The 21916-nt window shown below is 36.3% G+C and overlaps 1 protein-coding gene across 3 annotated transcripts in view; it reads left to right on the forward strand.

Moving 5' to 3' along the window:
* TRPC3 (transient receptor potential cation channel subfamily C member 3) overlaps positions 1-15385 on the forward strand; it is a gene marked incomplete at both ends in the record, with an annotated part of 78206 nt that extends 62821 nt beyond the window's left edge. For all 3 annotated transcript variants that reach the window (XM_079713798.1, XM_079713799.1, XM_079713800.1), the window contains 2 exons: positions 12213-12288; positions 15243-15385. In XM_079713798.1, coding sequence (XP_079569924.1) covers positions 12213-12288; positions 15243-15385 — 219 coding nt within the window. The remainder of the gene's footprint in view (positions 1-12212; positions 12289-15242) is intronic.
* Between the last annotated feature and the right edge of the window lie 6531 nt (positions 15386-21916).

Consider the following 21916-nt stretch of genomic DNA (forward strand, 5'->3'; position numbering starts at 1 on the left):
AGGAAGGCAGTGAGCTCCTTCTGTGTCTTCTGCTTCTTAATTGCCTTCAGCTCAAAGTAATCCTATGTCAAAGTGATATATTTGGGGGTGATATTTTCTGATCCCCTTCACTACCTTGTAAGATTAAAATTCACATTTGTTTTAGTTTTAGTCCCACAGCTAAACATTCAGTACTCACCACCAGTCTTTTTGCCTTAATTTTCCATTAATCTCTTTGTCAGGTAAAGTTTGTCTTCCTCCAGTTTCTTCAAAAAGAGCTCATGGGAACTACATTCTCTGAGTTATTTTATGTCCTAAACTGTTTCCTATTTTCTATATATTCATATTGACTAGCTGTAAAATTCTTAGATATGACTTTATTTTCTTGATGTATTTGTAAACATTGCTCCACTGCTCCTAGAATGGAATGTTGATATGGAAAAGTTTGAGGCCAGCCTGATTGTTTTTCTCATATAGTTGACCTGAGATTTTGATTTGAATGCCCAAATTTTCTTTGTTTATCTTTTGAATCCAATAACTTGCAATTGATTGTTCTGTAGGTGGATCTACATGAATTTTTCCTGGCATGGAGTATGTCCTTTCAAATTGTACATTCAAGTCTTCTTTTATTTCTGAATAATTTCCTTGAATTATACCTTGAAATATTTTTTCTGTTCCATTATTTGAGGTCTCATCTTCAGAGATACCAATTAGATGCCTGCTGAATCTTTTTTTCTCTATTCCTTTTGAATTTTTCATCCATTTCTCTCCTTGGCTCCTTTTTTTCCCATCCTGTCTTTTATTCCTGTCTATCTTCATATGTGCTGCTTCAAATATATCTTTCATTTCTGTGATGATTTAATTTTTTTCTTCCTCCTCTTCTTGAGATTTTCCAACTTATATATCATTTCCTACTTCGACTTACCATATTTTCCTTGTGCTCTTATTTGAAGACATGATTGGTCCCTATTTTTAAAAGATTATGTTTCAATAATGGCATTATGTGTTTCCATCTCTTCTTTAGCATTTTTCTAGTGAGTGTTCTCTATTTGCTATTTGTTTTTTTCCTTTTTTTCTTGGACTGCCTTAGTATAGATGTTTTGTAGATTCCTTACTGACTATTACTCAGTTTTGAATGAAGTAAGTTCTTCTCGGACCAGCTGCTTTCAGGAGGTTGGAGTGGGGTCAGAGAATTCCAGGGCCTGGTCCCAGGCTTGTAGGAATTTGCCTTTAGGCACAACATTGTGTATGTGAGTTCAACTTATTCTTTATTATCTCTTGTCAAAAATAGCACTGCAGGGCTTCCCTGGTGGCGCAGTGGTTGGGAGTCCACCTGCCGATGCAGGGGACACAGGTTCGTGCCCCGGTCCGGGAAGATCCCACATGCCGCGGAGCAGCTGGGCCCGTGAGCCATGGCCGCTGAGCCTGCACCGCAGCGGGAGAGGCCACAGCAGTGAGAGGCCCGCAAACCGCAAAAAAAAAAAAAAAAGGTCAAGGACATTCTCAGCCATGAATGTCTGCTCTTGGCATTTCTCCATACCCCCATTTGACCTTTACATATAACCTTTCTAAAAAAGAATATGGATTCCTCTCAGTCTCATTAATGAAGGAGTTAGTGTTTCTGTTTCCTATTCTCCTTATTACTTTTGAGTGATTTAGAAGAAGTGGAGAAACTTTTAAGTATATTGTTAAATTGAAAATGGCTATGCCTCTGCATGAGATGACCCTTGCTAAATGCCTAGAGACTCCAGAATCCTGTATATTTCGTATTTTCTAAAGAGAAGAATTCCCTGCGCCTGTGGCGTAGTCTTCTGTAGCTCCCCAAAATTGATAGCAGAAAAAGGGAAACTGAGGGAAAAAGTCTCAATCAGCTATATATACACCAAACTTCATATAAATGTCTTGATTACATTTAGATAAAAATCTACCTGTTATGAACTCCATGAGTGATAACAATTGGTTTATTTGTTATGAATTTTTTTCATGTAGTGTGATTATGTGATTTACCTTAAAGAAATTCCAAATCTTAATCTGCTAAATGAGGATTTTTCCTTCAAAGGTGTGACCTTTGGAATAAACTAATTCTAATGGTTTATATCACAGATCAGAATATTTGGAATATCTCTAAAGAGTTACTTCTATAATTAGTTTATAAGACACAAAAAAGTGCTTTGTTACTTTCTCAGTCCTGAACTCAGCTAATCATTCACCTTATTAACAAGACAGTGCCATCTGACTTCACATTTTTTCAAAAATAGTCACATCCTGGGACTTCCCTGGCGGTCCAGTGGTTAAGACTGTGCTTCCACTGCAGGGGGCACAGGTTTGATCCCTGGTTGGGGAACTAGGATCCCACAAGCCGCAGGGCTCAGCAAAAAAAAAAAAAAAAGTTACATCCACCTTCAAAAAAATATGTGGCCATCACCAATCAGGTCATCATCTTACATGTTTTACATTCAAATGAATGTTTCCTCTCCATGACAATTACTTCAAAGACAGAGATTCAGATGTGTCTCAAAGGGCAACAAAGGAAAATTTTTTAGGTGCCTTGATCAATGGCAGTATTATTTATATTAACATTAATTATTACAAGCATGCAGAGGTAATTTTTATGTATATAAAGAATTTTTTTGAAAAACTGGGGATGATTTTTCTGGGAGAACATAAAGACTTGGAGGGATAGCTATGATTGAATTCTGCTCATGAATACCTGTGTTAATTCAAGTTAAAAGTACATAGATATGCTAATATGACCTTGAGAAATGAGAATATATTGTAAGCCTCCACAAAAGTTGGGCTGTAGGTTCTTTTTCTTTTTTCAGTACGCGGGTCTCTCACTGTTGTGGCCTCTCCCGTTGCGGAGCACAGGCTCCGGATGCACAGGCTCAGCAGCCATGGCTCACGGGCCCAGCCACTCGGCGACATGTGGGATCTTCCCGGACCGGGGCACGAACCCGTGTCCCCTGCATCGGCAGGCGGACTCTCAACCACTGCACCACCAGGGAAGCCCCTGGGCTGTAGGTTCTTATCTCTCTGCCCTCTTCTGTGGCAGCTCTGCTTTAACAACCTTCTTTGGCTTGGGAATACCTCTGGCTCAGATAGTGTTAGACTGTCTTCGGCCCACATCATGGTCTCTGATCTAATTCATGTAGGCTTGATTTTACTGGAAGTACATGGTAATATGAGGAATTCACCTTACGCTTCATGGCACATTCAGGATTTCCTCTGTTACACATGGTCTTAGGTTGTAAGACTACAAATATACAGTCCATGGCTTCAAGGATCTCTCCCGTGGAGTGGAAGGGCAGCACGGAGGTGGAGAGGAAGGGAAGGAAAGAAAAAAGTAGGTGAACGTTCATACAACCTTGGGATATGGCTATGTGGTATAAGTGAGATATAAATAAAATGGTATGGGAACCCAGGGAAACCCAGAGGAGGAAAATATTTGAAAGCTGATCAAGTAGAAGAAGAAGGAAATCTATTCTCTGTTTCTCCAAAGAACAAAACTTGGACCAGTAGTTAGAAAGTACAGTGAAGCAGATTTTGGCTCAATACAAAGGAATTTTTTAACAGCTACAATTGTCCAAAAATAGACCAAACCAACTGTCTGGAAAAAGTAGCAGGGTCTGAATCACAGATGTTTATTCAGAGGCTGTGCAATGGTGATCTGTCAGGGTATGTATGTCACAATGAGTGGTATGAAAAAATGAAAAACACATGATTTCCAAGGACCCTTCCCTCCCTAAAATTCTGCTCTCTACTTCCAAGTTCTTCGTGTTTGTCCAAATCAATCTTATTACCTTATAGTCACACTTTATAGGTTGCTAAAATTCAGATTGTAGAATCTACTGATGTCAGTCAAATTTGGCTTCTCTGTAGGAGTAAATGAGGAAATAAATGTAAAAGTATCTGATAGATTACTTAACAATTGTTAGTTGAATTTGAATCAGTAAAAAATAAGCAAGCGAAAAGAAAGGCTTTGATTCTTTTTGGAAAGTCAGGGCATACACACATATGCAACCATCCAAATCTCATTCCTTCTCCCAGTCTTAATCGAGGGCTGAGAAATGAACTTGGATTTATTTGCAAGAGATAATGTTTGAGGTAACGGGCCAAGCTTTCCACACCTTGGATAGAGGAAATCCGTAGTTCACTCAATAATATTACAATGTCTTCCTTAAACAGTGACTCACATGCTCATATTGAGAAATATGGATAATTCCTGGAGGTCTGTGGAATGTGGAAGTTAATTTATAGACTTCTGTTGCATTAGTTAGCAATTTGACCAAGAGGGAAAGAAGATGATTCTGTTATTGATCAATTTAATTTGTGGTACTGGCTTTGCTTAAAGAATCCATCAGAAATTTAGGTAAAGATAATATTTTAAATGATACTTTTACTTATTACTCACAAGTTTCATGATCTTTGCCTACAGTACCAGCATTATTAAGATGGGTTAATCAAAATTTTCTTTATAAAAGAAACATAAATTATAATAAGGAATAATAGTTACATTAATTGAGCACCTTCTATGTAATTAACTTGTTTTATCTTTTACAAGATAGATGCTAACATTTCCACTACACAGATTGTCACCAAGATTTGATTGCTTCTAAATAATTCAAAACACACTCAAATCCAAGCTATTTGTCCTTGTAGCCCACTTTCTCAACTGCTATACAATACTGCCTTGGGTTCACCAGACAAGCTACCTAATAGAATGGAAATGGCTAAACTTTGCACCTTCTTTGAGCTGCAGATCATTTTGGAATTCACATCAGTTATCTTTCCAACATGAACTAAGGGATGGACTATTACCAGGTAGTGTCATATGTGGGGAAACTGATTTCAGTCCAATAGCAGGTGTCTTCTTGTCTTTTAGAGAGACTCCAACTTGGTGCAGTGGTAGAAAAGTATATTTAAGCTATAAATATTAAGGTGAACATTTTTGTGGGATGCATGGAAAGCTTAAAACACATCAAATTTTGAAGGGAAAAATTTAAGCCTATAACTATAATTTTCCCTGTGGGTTAAAGATGAAATGGAGATGAATATGCCTTCTTCTTTTCCCTTCAATGAGGGAATTTAATCTGAATAGTTTTGTTCAGGATATTTCTAGGGAACTTGAACACTATATGAATGTTTAAAATATTTGATTTTCCTGTTATTGTCCCTTCTGGCAGTAAATGTAAGTTTTCATAGACTTTCTAAGTGTGGTTTTGAATAATGTTACATAAATGTTTTAGAGTATTATACTAGGGAATGTGGGTAGCAGTATCTTAGTCCTCAAACTTTATAAATAATACCAACAAGAGCTGTCCGTTTCTAAGCAGGAACTATGCTTTTTACATGCATTTGATTATTTAATCTGTACAACTTATTAGTTGAGTTTTATTACCCCCATTTTATAAATGAGGAAATGGAAGCTTAAAGAGTTTAATAAGCACCTTTAATTCACTCAGCTAGTAAATAAAGGCCTACATTCAAATTCATAGATTTTTGACTCCAAACTTCTGCCTCACTTAAATTTTTAGAAGTTTCATTTTTTCTGGAGATAGTATTTCTAAATGATGCACTTCTGAATGGTACTAAATAAGACCCTTATAAGCCCTGAGTTATTCTCAGTTTCTTTACAACATGAAGTTTTTACACCTTTGTTTATAAAAGTGCAAAATATTTGTTTATCATGACTGAAGAACTGTTGGCTACTGAAGATGGAATGAATGCCCAGGCTAGTGAGGCACATCGATTTGCTAGGCAGCATTAAAAACCTATTTATAAGAGTATTTTGTTTTTATTATATTTTAAATTTTGATTATGGACGATTTCAAACACAGAAAGATATCACAAAATGTCTTGTTAGACATCTATGTCACTACCATCTTACTTTAATAAATATTAACATTTTGCCATATTCTTTTTGGATCTTTTTTGTAAGGAAATTTTGATACAACTAAAATACCCCTACTCTATTACATTGGGTTTCATCCCTCCCCAGCAATCTTCACTATCTTGAAGTTCTTGTATGTTCTTCCCATGTATACTTTATTTATTATTTACATAAGTATATTCATACCATTATGTATTGATACTAGTTTTATGTGGTTTTGAAATATATATAAATAGCATTACATATTCTGGTTTTTTCACTTATCTTTATATTTTTGAGAATTATCTATATTGATACACATATATCTTGTTTTTCATTCTAACTGCTCTATAATATCCCATTGTATGAATACACAATTTTTGTTTATTCCTCTGTTGATGAAAATTTAGCTTATTTTCCATTTTTGCTTATTATAAATAATGCTGTATTGAACATTCTAGTAAATGTCTCCTTTTACACATTTGTAAGTGTTTTTCCGGGTTGTGTACCTGGGAGTGGTAATATCAATTTCTATTTCCAGTAACAGGGTATAAGAGTTTCCCAGTGTTCTCACAAGAACTTGGTATTATCAGAATTTTTAAATTTTGCAAACTACAAAACAACTTCCCTTTATACTTCAAAAACGTCAGCATCATGAAAGACAAGGAAACGCCAAGGAGCTGTTCCAGATTAAAGGAGACTGAAGATACATGACATCTAAAAGCAACATGTGATCCTTGATTGGGAAAATGAGACAGAATATAGACTATGTATTAGACAGTTTGACCCATGTTAATTTTTCTAAAGTTTGATCATTGTAGCGTGGTTATATAAGAGAAGATTCTTCAAAGATACTCATGGAAATATTTAGGGATAAAATGACATGATGTCTGAAAATTATTTTCAGATGCTTTAGCAATATAATAATAACAGACACAGGGAGCAAGATAAAGCAAATGTGGCAAATTTCTAACATTCATGAATCAAGGTGAAAAGTCTGAAGTCACTTTATTTTACTTTCAACTTTTCTGTGGGTTTGAATTTTTTTCAAAAGAAAAAATGTTTGCCAAACGTATATGTGTGAATTGGTATTAATTTTTTAAATGTACTCTTCTCTGATTACCAATCAGATTGAACATCTTTTCATACATTTGTTGGTCATTCAGTTTTCCTTTCTTGTGAATTTAAATTCTTTTTCCTAATTCTTCTTGACTGTTTGTCTTTACCTTAGTGACTTGTCAAAATTCTATCATGTCCTGGATACTGATTCTTGGTCAGTACGTTTTGCAAGCAGCCTCTCTCCCTCTTTGGTTTGTCTTTTAACTTCATGTAATGGTTCACTAAGGAGTTGCAGCCTGTGAATGTATAAAGGTGACTTTGTTTTCAATAATTTCCCACTAACTGTCTTATTTTGAACTCTTCTTTTCCACTGAATGGAGGAGCCCTTTACAACACCTTGTCAAGACTCCATAACTTTCCAGTGACTTTGGGTTATTAGAAAGTCTCACTTCTGTAATTAAAGTGATAGTTATGTTTATTTTGAAACTTAAGAATTCCCTGGCAGTCAGTGGTTAGAACTCAGTGCTTTCACTGCTGAGGGCCTGGGTTCAATCCCTGGTGGGGGAACTAAGATCCTGCAGGCCATGCTGCATGGCCAAAATTAAGTAAATAAATAAGTAAATAAATAAAAAATTATTGAGAGAGAGAGAGAAAAAGAGAGAGAAAGAGAGAAAAAGAGAAAGAAAGAAAGAAAGGAAGAAAGAAAAAGAAAGAAAGAAAGAAAAAAAGAAACTCTCCAAATCAATCTAGCACTCTTCTCCTCCTCACTCCTATAGCACAAGCTAAACCTCTGAAGGTGACTCCAGTGGCTGAAGGCTGTGGTCTGCTTTGTCCACACCTCCTCCTGTTAGCTCTTCTAGGTGTTCATCCTGTGCTATGTGGAGAGACAAGGGGAAGAAGCTGAAAGGTAAACATCTTTTCCCTTGAGTTAACTGCAGGTTGCAGTCTCTTCCTTGTTGTTCGTCACTAGTGCTCTAACACTGATCAAATCCTGATGTCCTGCTTGTGGCCGTCACCAAACTGCTGCCTGTCTAACTGGGCAGGGGCATTTTTAAAGGGTTTGAAAAGGCGATGCACAGCTCCCTGATGCAGAGATCTGGCTCTCACTTGAGGTGTGGATCTAATTTTCACCTTTCCCATAAGGATAGCCCATTGTCCAAGCCCCATTTATTGAAAAGATTATCGTTTCCCACTGATGTGTATTCTACCCAACATAGTGGAAATTTGTCTCTGTTTGTCAAATATTGAGAGTACAGGTTGACCCAATGGCTGTTCCTCTCTTATCACAGTTCTTTTTCCTTTCTGACTAAATTACCAGGATCAGGCCAGCAAGCCTGCTAGAACAGACATCTAATTGGGAGCAGGATGCCAGGCTCCCTTTCCTACAGGCAACCCTCAACTTTACATTGCCTTGGATTTCCTTCTTCCCTTTGCTTCTAGGAGGCGGGCTGCACCTTCTCCCTTCCACACAGGTAAGGGAGAGAATAACCTCTCTCCCCGCAAAGCCCATGATTCCTCCCATGTCTCACTCTCTTTCCTAATGTGAGGTGAGGAGAAAGTAGTTGGTAAGTTCAGTACTGGTCTAGTGAGTCTCAGTAAGCCCTGAGGGGAGGTGGCTGGCTCCAGCTGCAGTGGGCAACGTGGTCTTAGACCATGGTGGCTGATCTGGTACTTAGCATCCTTTTTCATCAGTCTTGGGTTTATCAACAATTCCAGGACAGCAAGAAAAATCCCATCTGACATAAGATTACATGTTATTGATATTCTTCCTTGTACGAAAGTTTTAAATTGTCCTAATATGGTCAGATTTATCAACATTTTCCTTATGGCTTATCCTTTCTGTTAGCTTTCTCAAGAAACATTACCATATTCCTTTCAAAGTTTTTGCTTTTCACATTTAGATTTTTCGTCCATTTGGCTCTCTTCTTTAATATATGGTGTGAGGAAGGTCTAATTTTAACTTTCCCTGTAAGGATAGACCATTGTCTAGGCCCTATTTGTTGAGCAGTCTTTTCTTTCCCACTGATCTGTATGCCTTTCAAGCTGCTTTTAACTGATAAACACTTCGTTGTTTTTTCTTTCTATAGGAATATGCCTGCACTGTCCCCTAAACTTATTTATATCCCACCCGTCACAGTGAATTGTTCCAGTGAGGTTTCTTTGGAGCAGGGATTGTATTCACTGTTGCATCTCCAGTGCCTAGTATGGTACTTGGCACAGAGCTGGTGCTCACTAAAAATATTTGGTTAATGAATGAATGAGTCCTGCCTAAGGTCTGTTCTGGGGTCCAGATTCCACACAACTCAACAAGTTTTATACATATTTTATTATGACTGATAAAATGGGCTTTTCCTTTTTGATAGCATGGGCTCCCTCTCAATCTGTCATTATTCTCTGAGACAGACATTTTGAATTATCCTAGATTTCTCCTTTTTACTTGACCTTGACATCTAGTGGGTCACTTTGGTTCATAATTCATACTTTCTTAAAACTGAGGTACATTTTCCACCCTCACTATATCTGCATTTCAGTTAGAACTTCTTTTCTTTTCTTTATTGTCTTTTTAATGTTTGATATATGCATAAGAATATGTGCAGCACATCAATTATGAAGTATAATTACATGCATACCTAGGAAGCCACCACTTCCATGAGAGTGATAACATTATCTGTCCACTGCCTCTGCATGGGTGCTCCTTCCTAGGCCACACCCTTGCCTCCACCTAAGGGGTAGTCACTATCTGGAAGTTTGGGTTTCTCATCCTCTGGCTTTGGCTTTCTTTTCAAATATAGGTTTATCACAAATATAGATATTCCTAAAACTGCATTATGTGGATTTACTTTTATTTAGTAACTTTATAAGGATAGTTTCATACTTTGTGAAGTCTGCAAGTTGAATTTGTCATTCAACATTTATGCTTCTAAGATTCATCCATACTGTTGTGTGTGGCCATGGTTCATTAATTGCATTAATTAATTTCATTAGTGAACAGAATGACATTACATTGTGTAACATACCATGATTTATTTGTCTATTCTTCTGTTGGTATTTGTTTGGATTGTTTCCAGGTTTTTTGCTGTCTCAGACAAGATTGCTATAAACCTTGTCTATGTCTGTCTCTTGGTCCACATGTGCTAAGTTTCACTAGGGCCTATACCAAGGTGTGGCCTTTCTGAGTGAAAGAATATGCAAGTGTCCAACTTTAAAAGATAATGCCAAATTGATAGGGGATTAAGAGGTACAAACTACTATGAATAAAATAAGCTACAAGGATATATTGTACAGCACAGGGAAAGGTAGCCATTGTTTTATAATAACTTTAAAAATATTGAATCACTGTGTTGTACACCTGCAACTAATAGAATATTGTAAATCAGCTGTACTTCAATTACAAAAAGATAATGCCGACTTGTTTTTCAAAGTGGTCTACTGTACTTGTACTCATGCCAGTGAAGTACAAAAGTCCCATTGATCCATATCCTTTCCAACACGTGGCATTATAAGATTTATTAATTTTTCCCTTTTTTTTTTTTTTTTTTTGGCGGTACGCGGGCCTCTCACTGTTGTGGCCTCTCCCGTTGCGGAGCACAGGCTCCGGACACGCAGGCTCAGCGGCCATGGCTCACGGGCCTAGCTGCTCCGCGGCATGTGGGATCCTCCCTGACTGGGGCACGAACCCGTGTCCCCTGCATCGACAGGCGGACTCTCAACCACTGTGCCACCAGGGAAGCCCCTCCCTTTTTAGATATAAAATTGTATCACTTTTTTCCTTTTTTCCAGTTTTATTGAGATATACTTAACATACAGCACTGTATAAGTTTAAGGTGTACAGCATAATGATTTGACTTACATACATCATGAAATGATTATCATAATAAGTTCAGTGAACATCAGTCATCTCATATAGATACAAAATTAAACAAATGGAAAAAATTTTTTTCTTGTGATGAGAACGCTTTGGATTTACTCTCTTACCAACTTTCATATATAACATAAAACAGAGTTAATTGTATTTATCATGTTGTACATTACATCCCTAGTACTTACATATCTTATAATGAAGTTTGTACCATTTGACTGCCTTCATCCAATTCCCCTCCCCACCCCCATGTATCTCCTTTTAATTGTAATTTGTATTTCCCCAAGAAAAGATTTTGAGATTGTTTTATATGCATGTTGGCCATTCACAATTCCACTTCAATGAAGTGCCTGTTTGTCTTTTGCCCATTTTTCTATTGGATTATTTGAGTTTATCTTATTAAAGTTCTTCATATATCTTGGATCCAAATTCTTTACCAGTTGTAAGTATCATCAATATTTTCTCCCAGTGTGTGGCTTGCCTTTTTACTTTCTTTATGGTACCTTTATAAACAGAAGTTTTAATGAGGTTTTAATTGTAATGAAGTTGAGTTTATAAATCTGAAAAGTAGAAATTAGAATTATAATTATAGTTGAAATACTATAATTAGGATTTTTTATCTTGTTTAGAAAACATCCAGTTGTACACTGAATTTATAAATATATTCTCCTATACTTTCTTTTAAAGGATTTTAAAGCTTTGTCTTTCATATTTAAGATACATGTGGAGTTCCTTTTTTTGTGCATGGTATGAAGTAGGGCTCCAATTTAATTTGTTCTGTATGGATAGAGTTATCTTGTAAGAGCATTTATTTAGTTTGAATATATTCACAGTATATATTGCTATGAGAGGAAAACATATAACAGAATATATGGTATTTAGACAACATAAAATGTAATACATATAGTAATTAGTATATATACAAAATTTAAAGATATTGGAAAGACATACACTAAAATAACAACTATGATTATCTTTGGACGGTGGAATAATTGATGATTTTTATTTATTGTTCTCTGTATTTTCCAAATTCTCCATATTGAGCATATATTTATATATTTTTTAAACAGTGAGAAATAAGGTAGTATCTATAGATGATAATTTAGTGTCAACGTTCCTTAAATAGAAATCATTATTTGAAAGAGAAGCCATGAATTGAAGTCTTTCAGCTTAACTTCTTTTGAAGCTTCTTGCATCCCCAGAGTGGGGTGGCAGTGAGGGTGAAGGCTGGGTCAGGGCAATGTTTGTGGATCATGCAGTAAAACTCAGTACAAGGTGAAAAGGGATGAGGTTCTGAAATCTGGGTGAGTCTTCTGTAGATAGTTACATACAGCTTCTCTCCCTGAGTTCTTTGCTTTACAGGTATGTAAGGCTCTTTGGGAGATAGGATCCAGATTACTTATGTAATACATAATTGGTGATACAATTTTTTTTTTGGCCCAACAGCAGATAATGAAAAGACTTATAAAGCGGTATGTTTTGAAAGCACAAGTAGACAAAGAAAATGATGAAGTTAACGAAGGTAAGCACCTTCAATGTGAGAAACATCCTTTTACAAATAATTTAATAAACTTGGGAAAACTTCATATTGAAGGATAGTTTAAAAATCCAATATGGGAGAGTAAAAAATGAAAGTAAAAGTCAATCAGAAATAACTATTGTTAGTGCAATTCCTTCTTACCCTGCTTTCAAAAAAAAAAAAAAAAAGAAAGAAAGAAAACAAATTTAAGTTGATTTTGGAGTTGCCTTGTATTTTGACTCATCATAATATATCAAAGCAAGACTAAGCCACTTAATCCCAGTAGGAAAGACGGGGGCATTACTGATTTCAGTACAAAACATTTTAATAATAAATTAAAATTAAAATGTGTGGAAAAGGAAAAAAAAAATCCAATCTCAAGTAACTGTTTGGATTCCTCCAAGATTGACAGGAGAATCTTATGCTACATTTCTAAAACTCTTTCTTTTTAAAGAAACAGTTACTTAAATTGTCAATCAGAGACAGTTTATCACTACAGAATGCCCTGGTTTCTTAGAATGTAAAGTCTGCCATCTTTCTGGGAGTTTTTAATCCCTATTACATAAGTAGTCTGTAGTTTCACTTCTGTTTCAGGGAGTTCACATTGAGTGTTAACATTTTTCCAGTAATGCAGGTAAAATAGCGTTGGCTCAAATAGAATCCACATTTCTTCAGAAAAATCTTTACTTTGTTGTCCAGAAAGATATCTCTAACCCATTTTTCTCATCTGGTGTTTCTCTTTTGCCTTTCACTTTTCTTCTTGGCACCTGTTTTCCAGGCATATCCTAGGCAGCACGTCTGTCTGGACTATAACACTTTTTCATCAAAGGCTGGGGTATAAGACAAAGTACAAGTCCAGAGATGGAAAGAAATCAACCAGGGAGAAATAAGTTGCCCTAAAAATGGAAGCTATAGCTTTCAACACAAGTGAGATGCTACTAGGTAGAGCTATGCTGATAAGAAAAGGCTAAACTAAACTGTTGATGGGCTTTGAAGCCATTACTTGATTAATGCAAGGAATCTCTTACAAATCTGAGTCAATACAATGGTATGTGTTTGTAGAAATCTAAGAATGTGTGATTGGAAACCAGCAAAAATCCAATCATGGTGACCTAGAAACAGTCTCAGAGAGACAGGATTGGAATTGAGTTTTAGTTTAGAAAGCAGAAACCTTATCTGTTGTACCATAACCTCCCTGAAAACAAACAAAAAAACTAAGTGAAGGGGGTTAATGGGCCACCATGACAGCATCAAAAACAAGGAGTCATCTTCCAAGTCCTTTTATACAAAAGAAGAAAATGAATTAAGGAAAATTTGGAGTTTTGAACAAAGTTCTAACTAAGAAAGTATATCATATAATTTAACCTGTTCACTGAATAAATGAAGAAGCTAAATCCCAAAGAGGTTGAGTAATTTGTGTTTCCTGTATTGGCAAACTAAGTACAACACTTAGTGTGTAGGCTTCCCATAACTCAAAAACAAGGAAGGGGCTTCCCTGGTGGCACAGTGGTTGAGAGTCTGCCTGCCGATGCAGGGGACACGGGTTCGTGCCCCGGTCCGGGAGGATCCCACATGCCGCGGAGCGGCTGGGCCCGTGAACCATGACCGCTGAGCCTGCGCGTCTGGAGCCTGTGCTCCGCAATGGGAGAGGCCACAGCAGTGAGAGGCCAGCGTACCGCAAAAAAAAAAAAAAAAAAAAAAAACCAAGGAAGAATAATGTAGTAGTAGGGAGGTGAAAGGGGGCCCACTGGCCTTATGGTCCAAATATGATATTAAATGCTGTGCGAATCCATTTCTTCCACCAAAGACTGTCCTTGCGATTTCGAATTTGATCAGTCTATTTCCTCTACGTTGCCAAATGTGAAAGGAAACCCCCCCCCCACTTTTTTTTCTGCCACAAAAACAATCAAACGTTTTGTGTGTATTCTTGAGGAAGAGTTAGAATTCTTTCAAATAAAAGGTTCTGACGTTTATATAATAAAAGAACATAGATTATAACTTTAAAGCATCATAAAGATACCAGGAAATATCATGAAAGATATGTTTTACATATGATTCTATTATAGAAAGCTATTAAAGTGCCAATGATTTAAAGAATCATTTCTTGGATTCAAGATAAATTCATGCCCCACGGGTTACCTTTCAAGGTCAATGGCTTATCTACATTACAATTATTTGCAAGAGAATCCAGTTATTAATTGCAATCTACACATGCTCAAAGTATTACCACGCTGAATTATGGAAATAGTTGTGTTTTAATAGCCAGAAGTTTCCTATGGAGACTTCTGTGTATGTAAACATTGCCAGTGGTATCGCATCTAAACTCCTTAATTTCACCATTGCTTGTTATTTCCTTATACATCATCCCCTGTGCCATAGAAACTAATTTGTTTGTTCCTTAGCTCCATGTTCATTGCCATTGCCTTCCCTAAGAAATACCCCTACTCTTTTTCCTTCCTTTCCTTTATGTCAAACTTGACCTCAGTTTACTTCTTACATGTGAGTATTTGCCTGTTATATAGATTGATTCATTTTTAGAAATGTTTCATTTTGCTAGGATTCCCTTCCAGCCTAGCAATGGGAGATGATCCATATAGGTGTCAACCCTTATGGCTCAGGGAACCAGACAAACTCCCTGAAGAGAGAAAGGAGATACTCTGATTATAGACCAGTTAACAGAGAAATCACCCTGTGTTAAAAATTGGCTGAGCCACAGGACAGTAGCTGAGATTTACTTTTAAAACATAGCTGAACTACTTTTTATAGCTTTTTTTTGAAAAGCCAGTACATTTTTAAAGGCAGACATTCCTTAAACATTCTAAAGGAAAACACCTAAAGTAACTATGTTGGAGATGTTATGAGACAAATGCATTCATGTATAAATTTCACTCTTTGTTTTTTTCTAAATACGAAGGACAAATTACCAATTATATGTTTTTTTAATACAAATACCGTAGGTGAATTAAAAGAAATCAAGCAAGATATCTCCAGCCTTCGCTATGAACTTTTGGAGGACAAGAGCCAAGCGACTGAGGAATTAGCTATTCTAATTCATAAACTCAGTGAGAAACTGAATCCCAGCGTGCTGAGATGTGAATGATTCAGTAACCTGGAATTATGGCTTTGACTATAGCACAAATGTGGGCAATAATATTTCTAAGTATGAAATACTTGAAAAACTATGATGTAAATTTTTAGTATTAACTACCTTTATCATGTGAATCTTTAAAAGTTAGGTCTTAATGATTTTACTGTTTTATCACATGCAAATGGTCTTCATTTTAATTGTCTGCCTTGACATTGCAAACAATGACGTGCCATTGTATTTAAAGGCCCAATATTACTACATTATTGATATTTTTGTCCATTTTAGAATAAACTCTATGTCTTTGCACTACCTGTTTGCCTCTAAGAGACTGTAAGCTCCTTGGGGACAGGGACCATGTCTTATTCATCTTTGTGTCTCCAGCATCTAGTACAGTGCCTGGTACATAGTAGGTGCTCAATAAATATTGTCAAAACTAACTGAACTGAACTGCCAACGAAATACAAATAAAAATTAAAAGGCCATCACTATGTAGCATATCTTCCCTTGTCCAAGTGCTAAAGAGATTTTTTTTTGAAAAATATAAACTGAAAAAATTTTACAAACAGCTATGACTTGGTCAGATTTTCTTAGAATTTTTGACATCACTGATAATCCTAGAACCTTTGAGCCCTGAATGAAGAATTTCACAATGAAATGGGTTAATAGAAAATATAATTACATTACATATTTGTTTCATAGAATTGTTCAAAACAACACATTAAAATTTTTCTAAAGTATATACTGTTTGCTTACTGTCTTAGATTTTCATGTGGTTTTTTTCAGTAATGTGAATTTAGTCAGTGGGGTGGTGAATTTTGTAAAGTCGGGGGTTATGCAGGGTTGTTAGTTTGTTATAGCCTCCTAATTTCTGCCTCTGATGCTTTAATGCTAAATAAGTTATCAACAACTGACTTCATATCTTGCCTGTTAGCTCCACTCTGGGTTTTGGAGGGTATGCTATGGGGAGGAATAGGAAGGAGCAATGGCTGTGTACCTGGAAAGCCATGTCCAAGCATCACCAGGTGTGTTTCATTTTCCTTTGAGGCATTTCTTGCCATCATTGCTTACAATGATTGACATCCTTTTCCTTATCAAGGCATTTCACTTACACTGCTACACAGAATAGATTGGGGTGTATGTGTATGACTTACTATATAACTGAGCTGAACACTGGTAATATCCACAACGCCTCATGACTTTACTAGGAAAGAGGATACAGACTGGTAAGTTCCCTCCTCTCTTCACAAACCATAAAACGTCAAAGTATATTTTTTTAACCAGCTAGGTTTACATCTCTCATAGAGTTATGCTTACCGTCCTAATTCTCTTCAGTCTGTTCCTCTCAAATCTTACCAGAATACAAATTATGATCATAGCTCAAAGATAGTTTTATAGGTTCTAAAAGCCAATTACATACATAATACTTTGAGTCATTACTGTCACGCAGGAAGGCTTTCTAGACATGAAGACAAAAATGAACATTACATGGAACTACATAAAGCTCTTTAAAGATTATTTCTTAATTTCTACTTTTGAGGACTTAATTAAATTAAGAAGAGAAATTTATACATTTTTTGCTACCATTGTAGGATATTTCATTAGCTTTTGTGCTATGCTAATAGTATTTTTTCTTAAACATTTTTCAAACTTTATGTATTTTATATTATACCTCAGAACAGAATAAAATACTGAATTTTTCATCGTTATATGTTACTATACTTTATATTACAACAGTAAAGATATGGAGTTTCCATAATAGACAACACTTTCAGTCTTATACGTAGTATTGTCTAGGATTCCAAGTGTGGATATTTTTGCTTACAGCTATGGAGCAGAATAATAAGTAATATTTTTGATTGGGGTTGGAAAATGTTGAATGTAAAAGTATTAAAAGCAGCTAGTTTAGGATTCTCGGAGTCTTGAATGAAGATAAAACTCACGTCATCTATGCCATGTGAGTACATACATCTTTTCAGTCCATACCTTTCACAACTCTAGAGCTCTCAACATAGGTTTTTTTCTCCTTTATTTACTATGCTTGTGTAAAACTAGTATGTTTTTGATATTTCACATTTTTTCTTTTTTTATAGTTTCTGGGTGGTAGTCCAGAGGAAGATGTGATACCAAGGTGTGGTAGATGCTATTGATACTATGGATGCCCTGCCCAGATTGCCTTTCATTGACCAGGGCATGCATCTCTCAGATCCTGAGTGTTGACTCCTTAACAGTTCCCAGCTATCCAGAGAATTGCCCTCAGCTGAAAGAAAGCAGCCCTGTCTTGGTCTGGTGTTATGACCTCCCCTCCTCACACCAATAAACAACCAACTGGCGTGGACGCACAAAAAGCTGTCCCCTTGTGTCAAGGTAGGGCCAACTCTTTTGGTGCGATTCATGTTTCATAGCTCTGGATAGGATTAGGCTGCAGCTAGACTCCAGCTGAGACCAAATCTTTTTTTAGCTTCTTCCCTGTTTTATCCTTCTTCCCTCCCTCCCTTTCTCCTGAGAGCATTCCCTCAATGAATCACCACATCCAAATCTTGTTAGAATTTGCTTCTAGGGAACCACCCTAAGAGGGAGGTATTACTGTGGTAACTTAAGGGTGAGGTGAAGATTAGAGGATTACCGTGAGAATTAATACTTCTTTGAGGTTAATGATAGCCCTGGGCCACCAAGTCCTTGACCCACTTACTATTGTAACAGGCACATTGGGCTTAAAAGTAAAGCTCAAAGAAGTTGGTGGGGCAACTTGGAGAAGGGAACACTTTAACAGGACCAAAAGCAACTTGTCTAGCAAAAGACATTTAGGTGCTTATGATTGATTACAGGACTATCAAAGTCCAATATCTCCTACTTTTTGACCTCTTTGCTATGCTTAGTTTTTTCCTCTGTTACAGATAAGATCAAGGAAAAGAGGCAACACTCAACTGGCTTCTTAGGCTTATTGTTTAAAAAGTTTGGCACTTTGTAAGTGCTTGCTGTATTAAACTTACTGAGGACCCTTGACTTGATGGAATTCACAATATGTTGAGAACCTTGGATTCATAGACTTGAAATAAAAGAAGAGACTATGCGAAATAGTATCCAGTGTCTTCAAAAAGTTCTGTGCACTACTGAAACTTAGAAATGACATAAATATGTTGTGATTATTAAAAGCAAAGTTAGGGAATTCCCTGGGTCCAGTGGTTAGGACTCCACGCTTGCTTTCACTGCTGCGGGCTGGGTTCGATCCCTGGTCAGGGAAATAAGATTCCACAAGCCATACCGCTCCAGCCCCCCCCACCCCAAAAAAAAAGCAAAGTTAGTATAATTTAGGATAATTCTCTTTCCCCATCATGTCCAACATATTTCAATTCAAAAGTGTAAACCGAATGAGAGCAGCTTTTTAAAATGGGGTGGTAAACTGTCATATGGCCAATGTCTAAAGGAAACTGAAGCCGCATTAATTGTTAATTGTGTGGCCTGAAACAAATCACTTAACTTCTCTGGTCTCATACACTGTCCAGTCAAACAAGGTTATGCTACACCAGGGGTTCCTGCTCTCTGGGCATTTTAGAGGTGTTTCAGAAGGTTAATATCATCTTCCAAGGTGGTAATGATCTCTGTTTCCATATCTTGCTTTTATTTAAAGTCAGTTTAAAAAGGCTATTTATTATTTTTCTTTTTTCTTTTTCAGTTGTCTGTTTTTTTTCTTTTAAAACAAGAGTTTGAGAGTTTCCAAATTGGTACCACATATCAGTGGAGACCAATATGTATACTCATGACTCGGTCACTCAGCCAACCACCTCTAGCTGTGTTGATGGTTTTAACACAATTAATGAATAACGAATTTAATGCTGCTATTCTTAGTAATGAGTTCTTTAATTTATGCTTACAATGATTGCTTTAAGACCACAACATAAGGTTATAAGTTACTGAAGTGCATGGTAATTCAGTAAATTTGTCTCATGGCAATTTTTATCACATCTGAGATGCAATCATCTGGGGTTTTGTTGTGTTGTGTTGTGTTTTGGGGTTTTGTGTTTTTTTGTTTTGTTTTGGCTTTTATTTTTTTTAATGTAGCCCACCAAGATGTTGCTACTACCTTAAGACATGTTTAAAAAGAGAAAATATAGTGGCAATTTTGTCTAACTTTGTATTTCATTTATTGTGAATAAAAACTCCCCACCCTGCTAATTATTTGAGAAGTGCTTAAAATTAGTAGTTTGAAACCTTTGCTCATCATTTTGAAACAGAACACAGTACTTAAAAATAAAAAATACATCCCTTGCCTTTTCTAGATGCAGAATGAAAGAATTCCAAGTAACATATCATACAAGCTCTTTTTATTTATTTTTGATAATATGTCATAGCCTCATTTCTATGTTTTAAAAGTTGATCTTCAGGACTTCCCTGGTGGTGAAGTGGTTAGGAATCTGCCTGCCAGTGCAGGGGACACGGGTTCGAGCCCTGATCTGGGAGGATCCCACATGCCGCGGAGCAACTAAGCCCGTGCACCACAGCTACTGAGCCTGTGCTCTGGAGCCCGTGAGCCACAACTACTGAGCCTGCGTGCCTAGAGCCCGTGCTCCGCAACAAGAGAAGCCACGACAATGAGAAGCCCGCACACCGCAACGAAGACCCAATGCAACCAAAAAAAAATATCAAATAATAAATAAATTTTTTTTAAAAAGTTGATCTTCAAATGAAAACCTCTCATCTTTTACACAATTAACTGAAAGTGAAATAAACAGTGGGCATCACTTCTTAAATGGAAAATAAGCATTGCCAGCCTATGTTTTTATTACAAATATTATAAATATTGTATAAAATGAATTCTATAATGCCACCTTAATTAAATAAAAATCTAAATACCTTTTCTTTAAAGTTACATTTCTATGCAAAAATTACACAATGTTAATTGCAAAATCACACAATGAAAAAAATTAAGTTGTTATTAAAATTCCTAAGGGCTTTGAAGGATTATATACTACTATGAAAATAGTTTGTGAATCCAAAAGGGAAAACAGTGAATTAATGTTTTCTAAGATTTCACCCAGTCCTGGAATACTATTAATACTTCCCAAGCATCATTTTTAAAAAGATAATGTCTGCCCACTTCACCAGGTTTTTGACATTTTGATGGTTTGTTTGTTATAATACAAAAATATAGCAATATTGATATCAGTACCATTTTCCTTAAATTGTTAACATGCACTGCCGGGACCTAAAAAGGGAAACAAGAAGATAGACGGTGGGAAGATTCGGTATTCACTGTCTTAGAATACCCTTTATCAGAAACGTGCAATCACTGGGACAGTGAATTACGTACTTTGGAAACTATGCCCAGTTAAACAGATGACTCTTAAACACCTTGTGGAAAACAAAAAATAGGAGGAGAAGCTCATATTTCTTCAATTTATAACCGACTAAAGTTTTTTTGGTATATTTCTTAACAGTCTTTTCCTATAATTGAAGTCATAGTATACACACAATTTGATATTCTTTTAAAATTATCCTGAGCACTTTCCACATTGCTATACAGTCTTCATTATTTTCACTTTCAATGGCTGCATAATAGCCAGGAAAGTGGAGGGATGCAATACTCCCCTATTATTGGACAGTTAGGTTCCTACTTTAAATAATGCCTTGATCATGGCTTCTAACCTATTTTGTGTTGTTTTCATAGACTAAATATCCAGAATTGGGGTTATAGGTTAAAAATATTGCCACATAATTTATAGATTTGGATATACATTACTAAGTTGCTTTTGAAAAGGGTTTTATTACTAGTTTAAAGCATCATGGATGATGAGCACACGCTCTCTCTACAGCATATAGTGGTATCATTTAAATTTATTTTCTAATTTGAAAGGCAAAAAAAAGGTATCTTGCTTTAATATTATTGATTACAAGTGAAGGTAACAAATTTCTATGTGTTTGTTCAGCAGCCACCTTCTTTGTGTATTGTCTGTTCATGTTTTTCTTATTGGACTAATTATATTTCTTTTTTTAATATTTGTATGAACTGTTTATTAAGATACTAACTGCACATATTTATCCTAATTTTTTTCCTAATAAATGTATTTATTTATTTATTTATTTTTGGGCTGCATTGGGTCTTCGTTGCTGTGCGTGGGCTTTCTCTAGTTGCATTGAGCAGGGGGCTACTCTTTGTTGCAGTGTGCTGGCTTCTCATTGCGGTGGCTTCTCTTGTTGTGGAGCACAGGCTCTAGGCGTGCGGGCTTCAGTAGTTGTGGCACGTGGGCTCAATAGTTGTGGCACGTGGGCTCAGTAGTTGTGGCACACGGGCTTAGTCGCTCTGTGGCATGTGGGATCTTCCTGGACCAGGGCTTGAACCCATGTCCCCTGCATTGACAGGCGGATTCTTAACCACTGCACCACCAGGGAAGTCCTAGATTTTTTTGTTTTAAAAATTTTGTGACATATTGAAATGTCTAATCTTTGTTTTTCATATCTGTTTTTTCTTTGTTGTTTCTTCTATTCTTTTTAAGATGAAACAAATTCCTTTCTGTTATGGGCTGAATTGTGCCTCCCCCCACCCCC

Source organism: Hyperoodon ampullatus (assembly GCF_949752795.1).
Source record: "Hyperoodon ampullatus genome assembly, chromosome: 1".
Taxonomy (NCBI): domain Eukaryota; kingdom Metazoa; phylum Chordata; class Mammalia; order Artiodactyla; family Ziphiidae; genus Hyperoodon; species Hyperoodon ampullatus.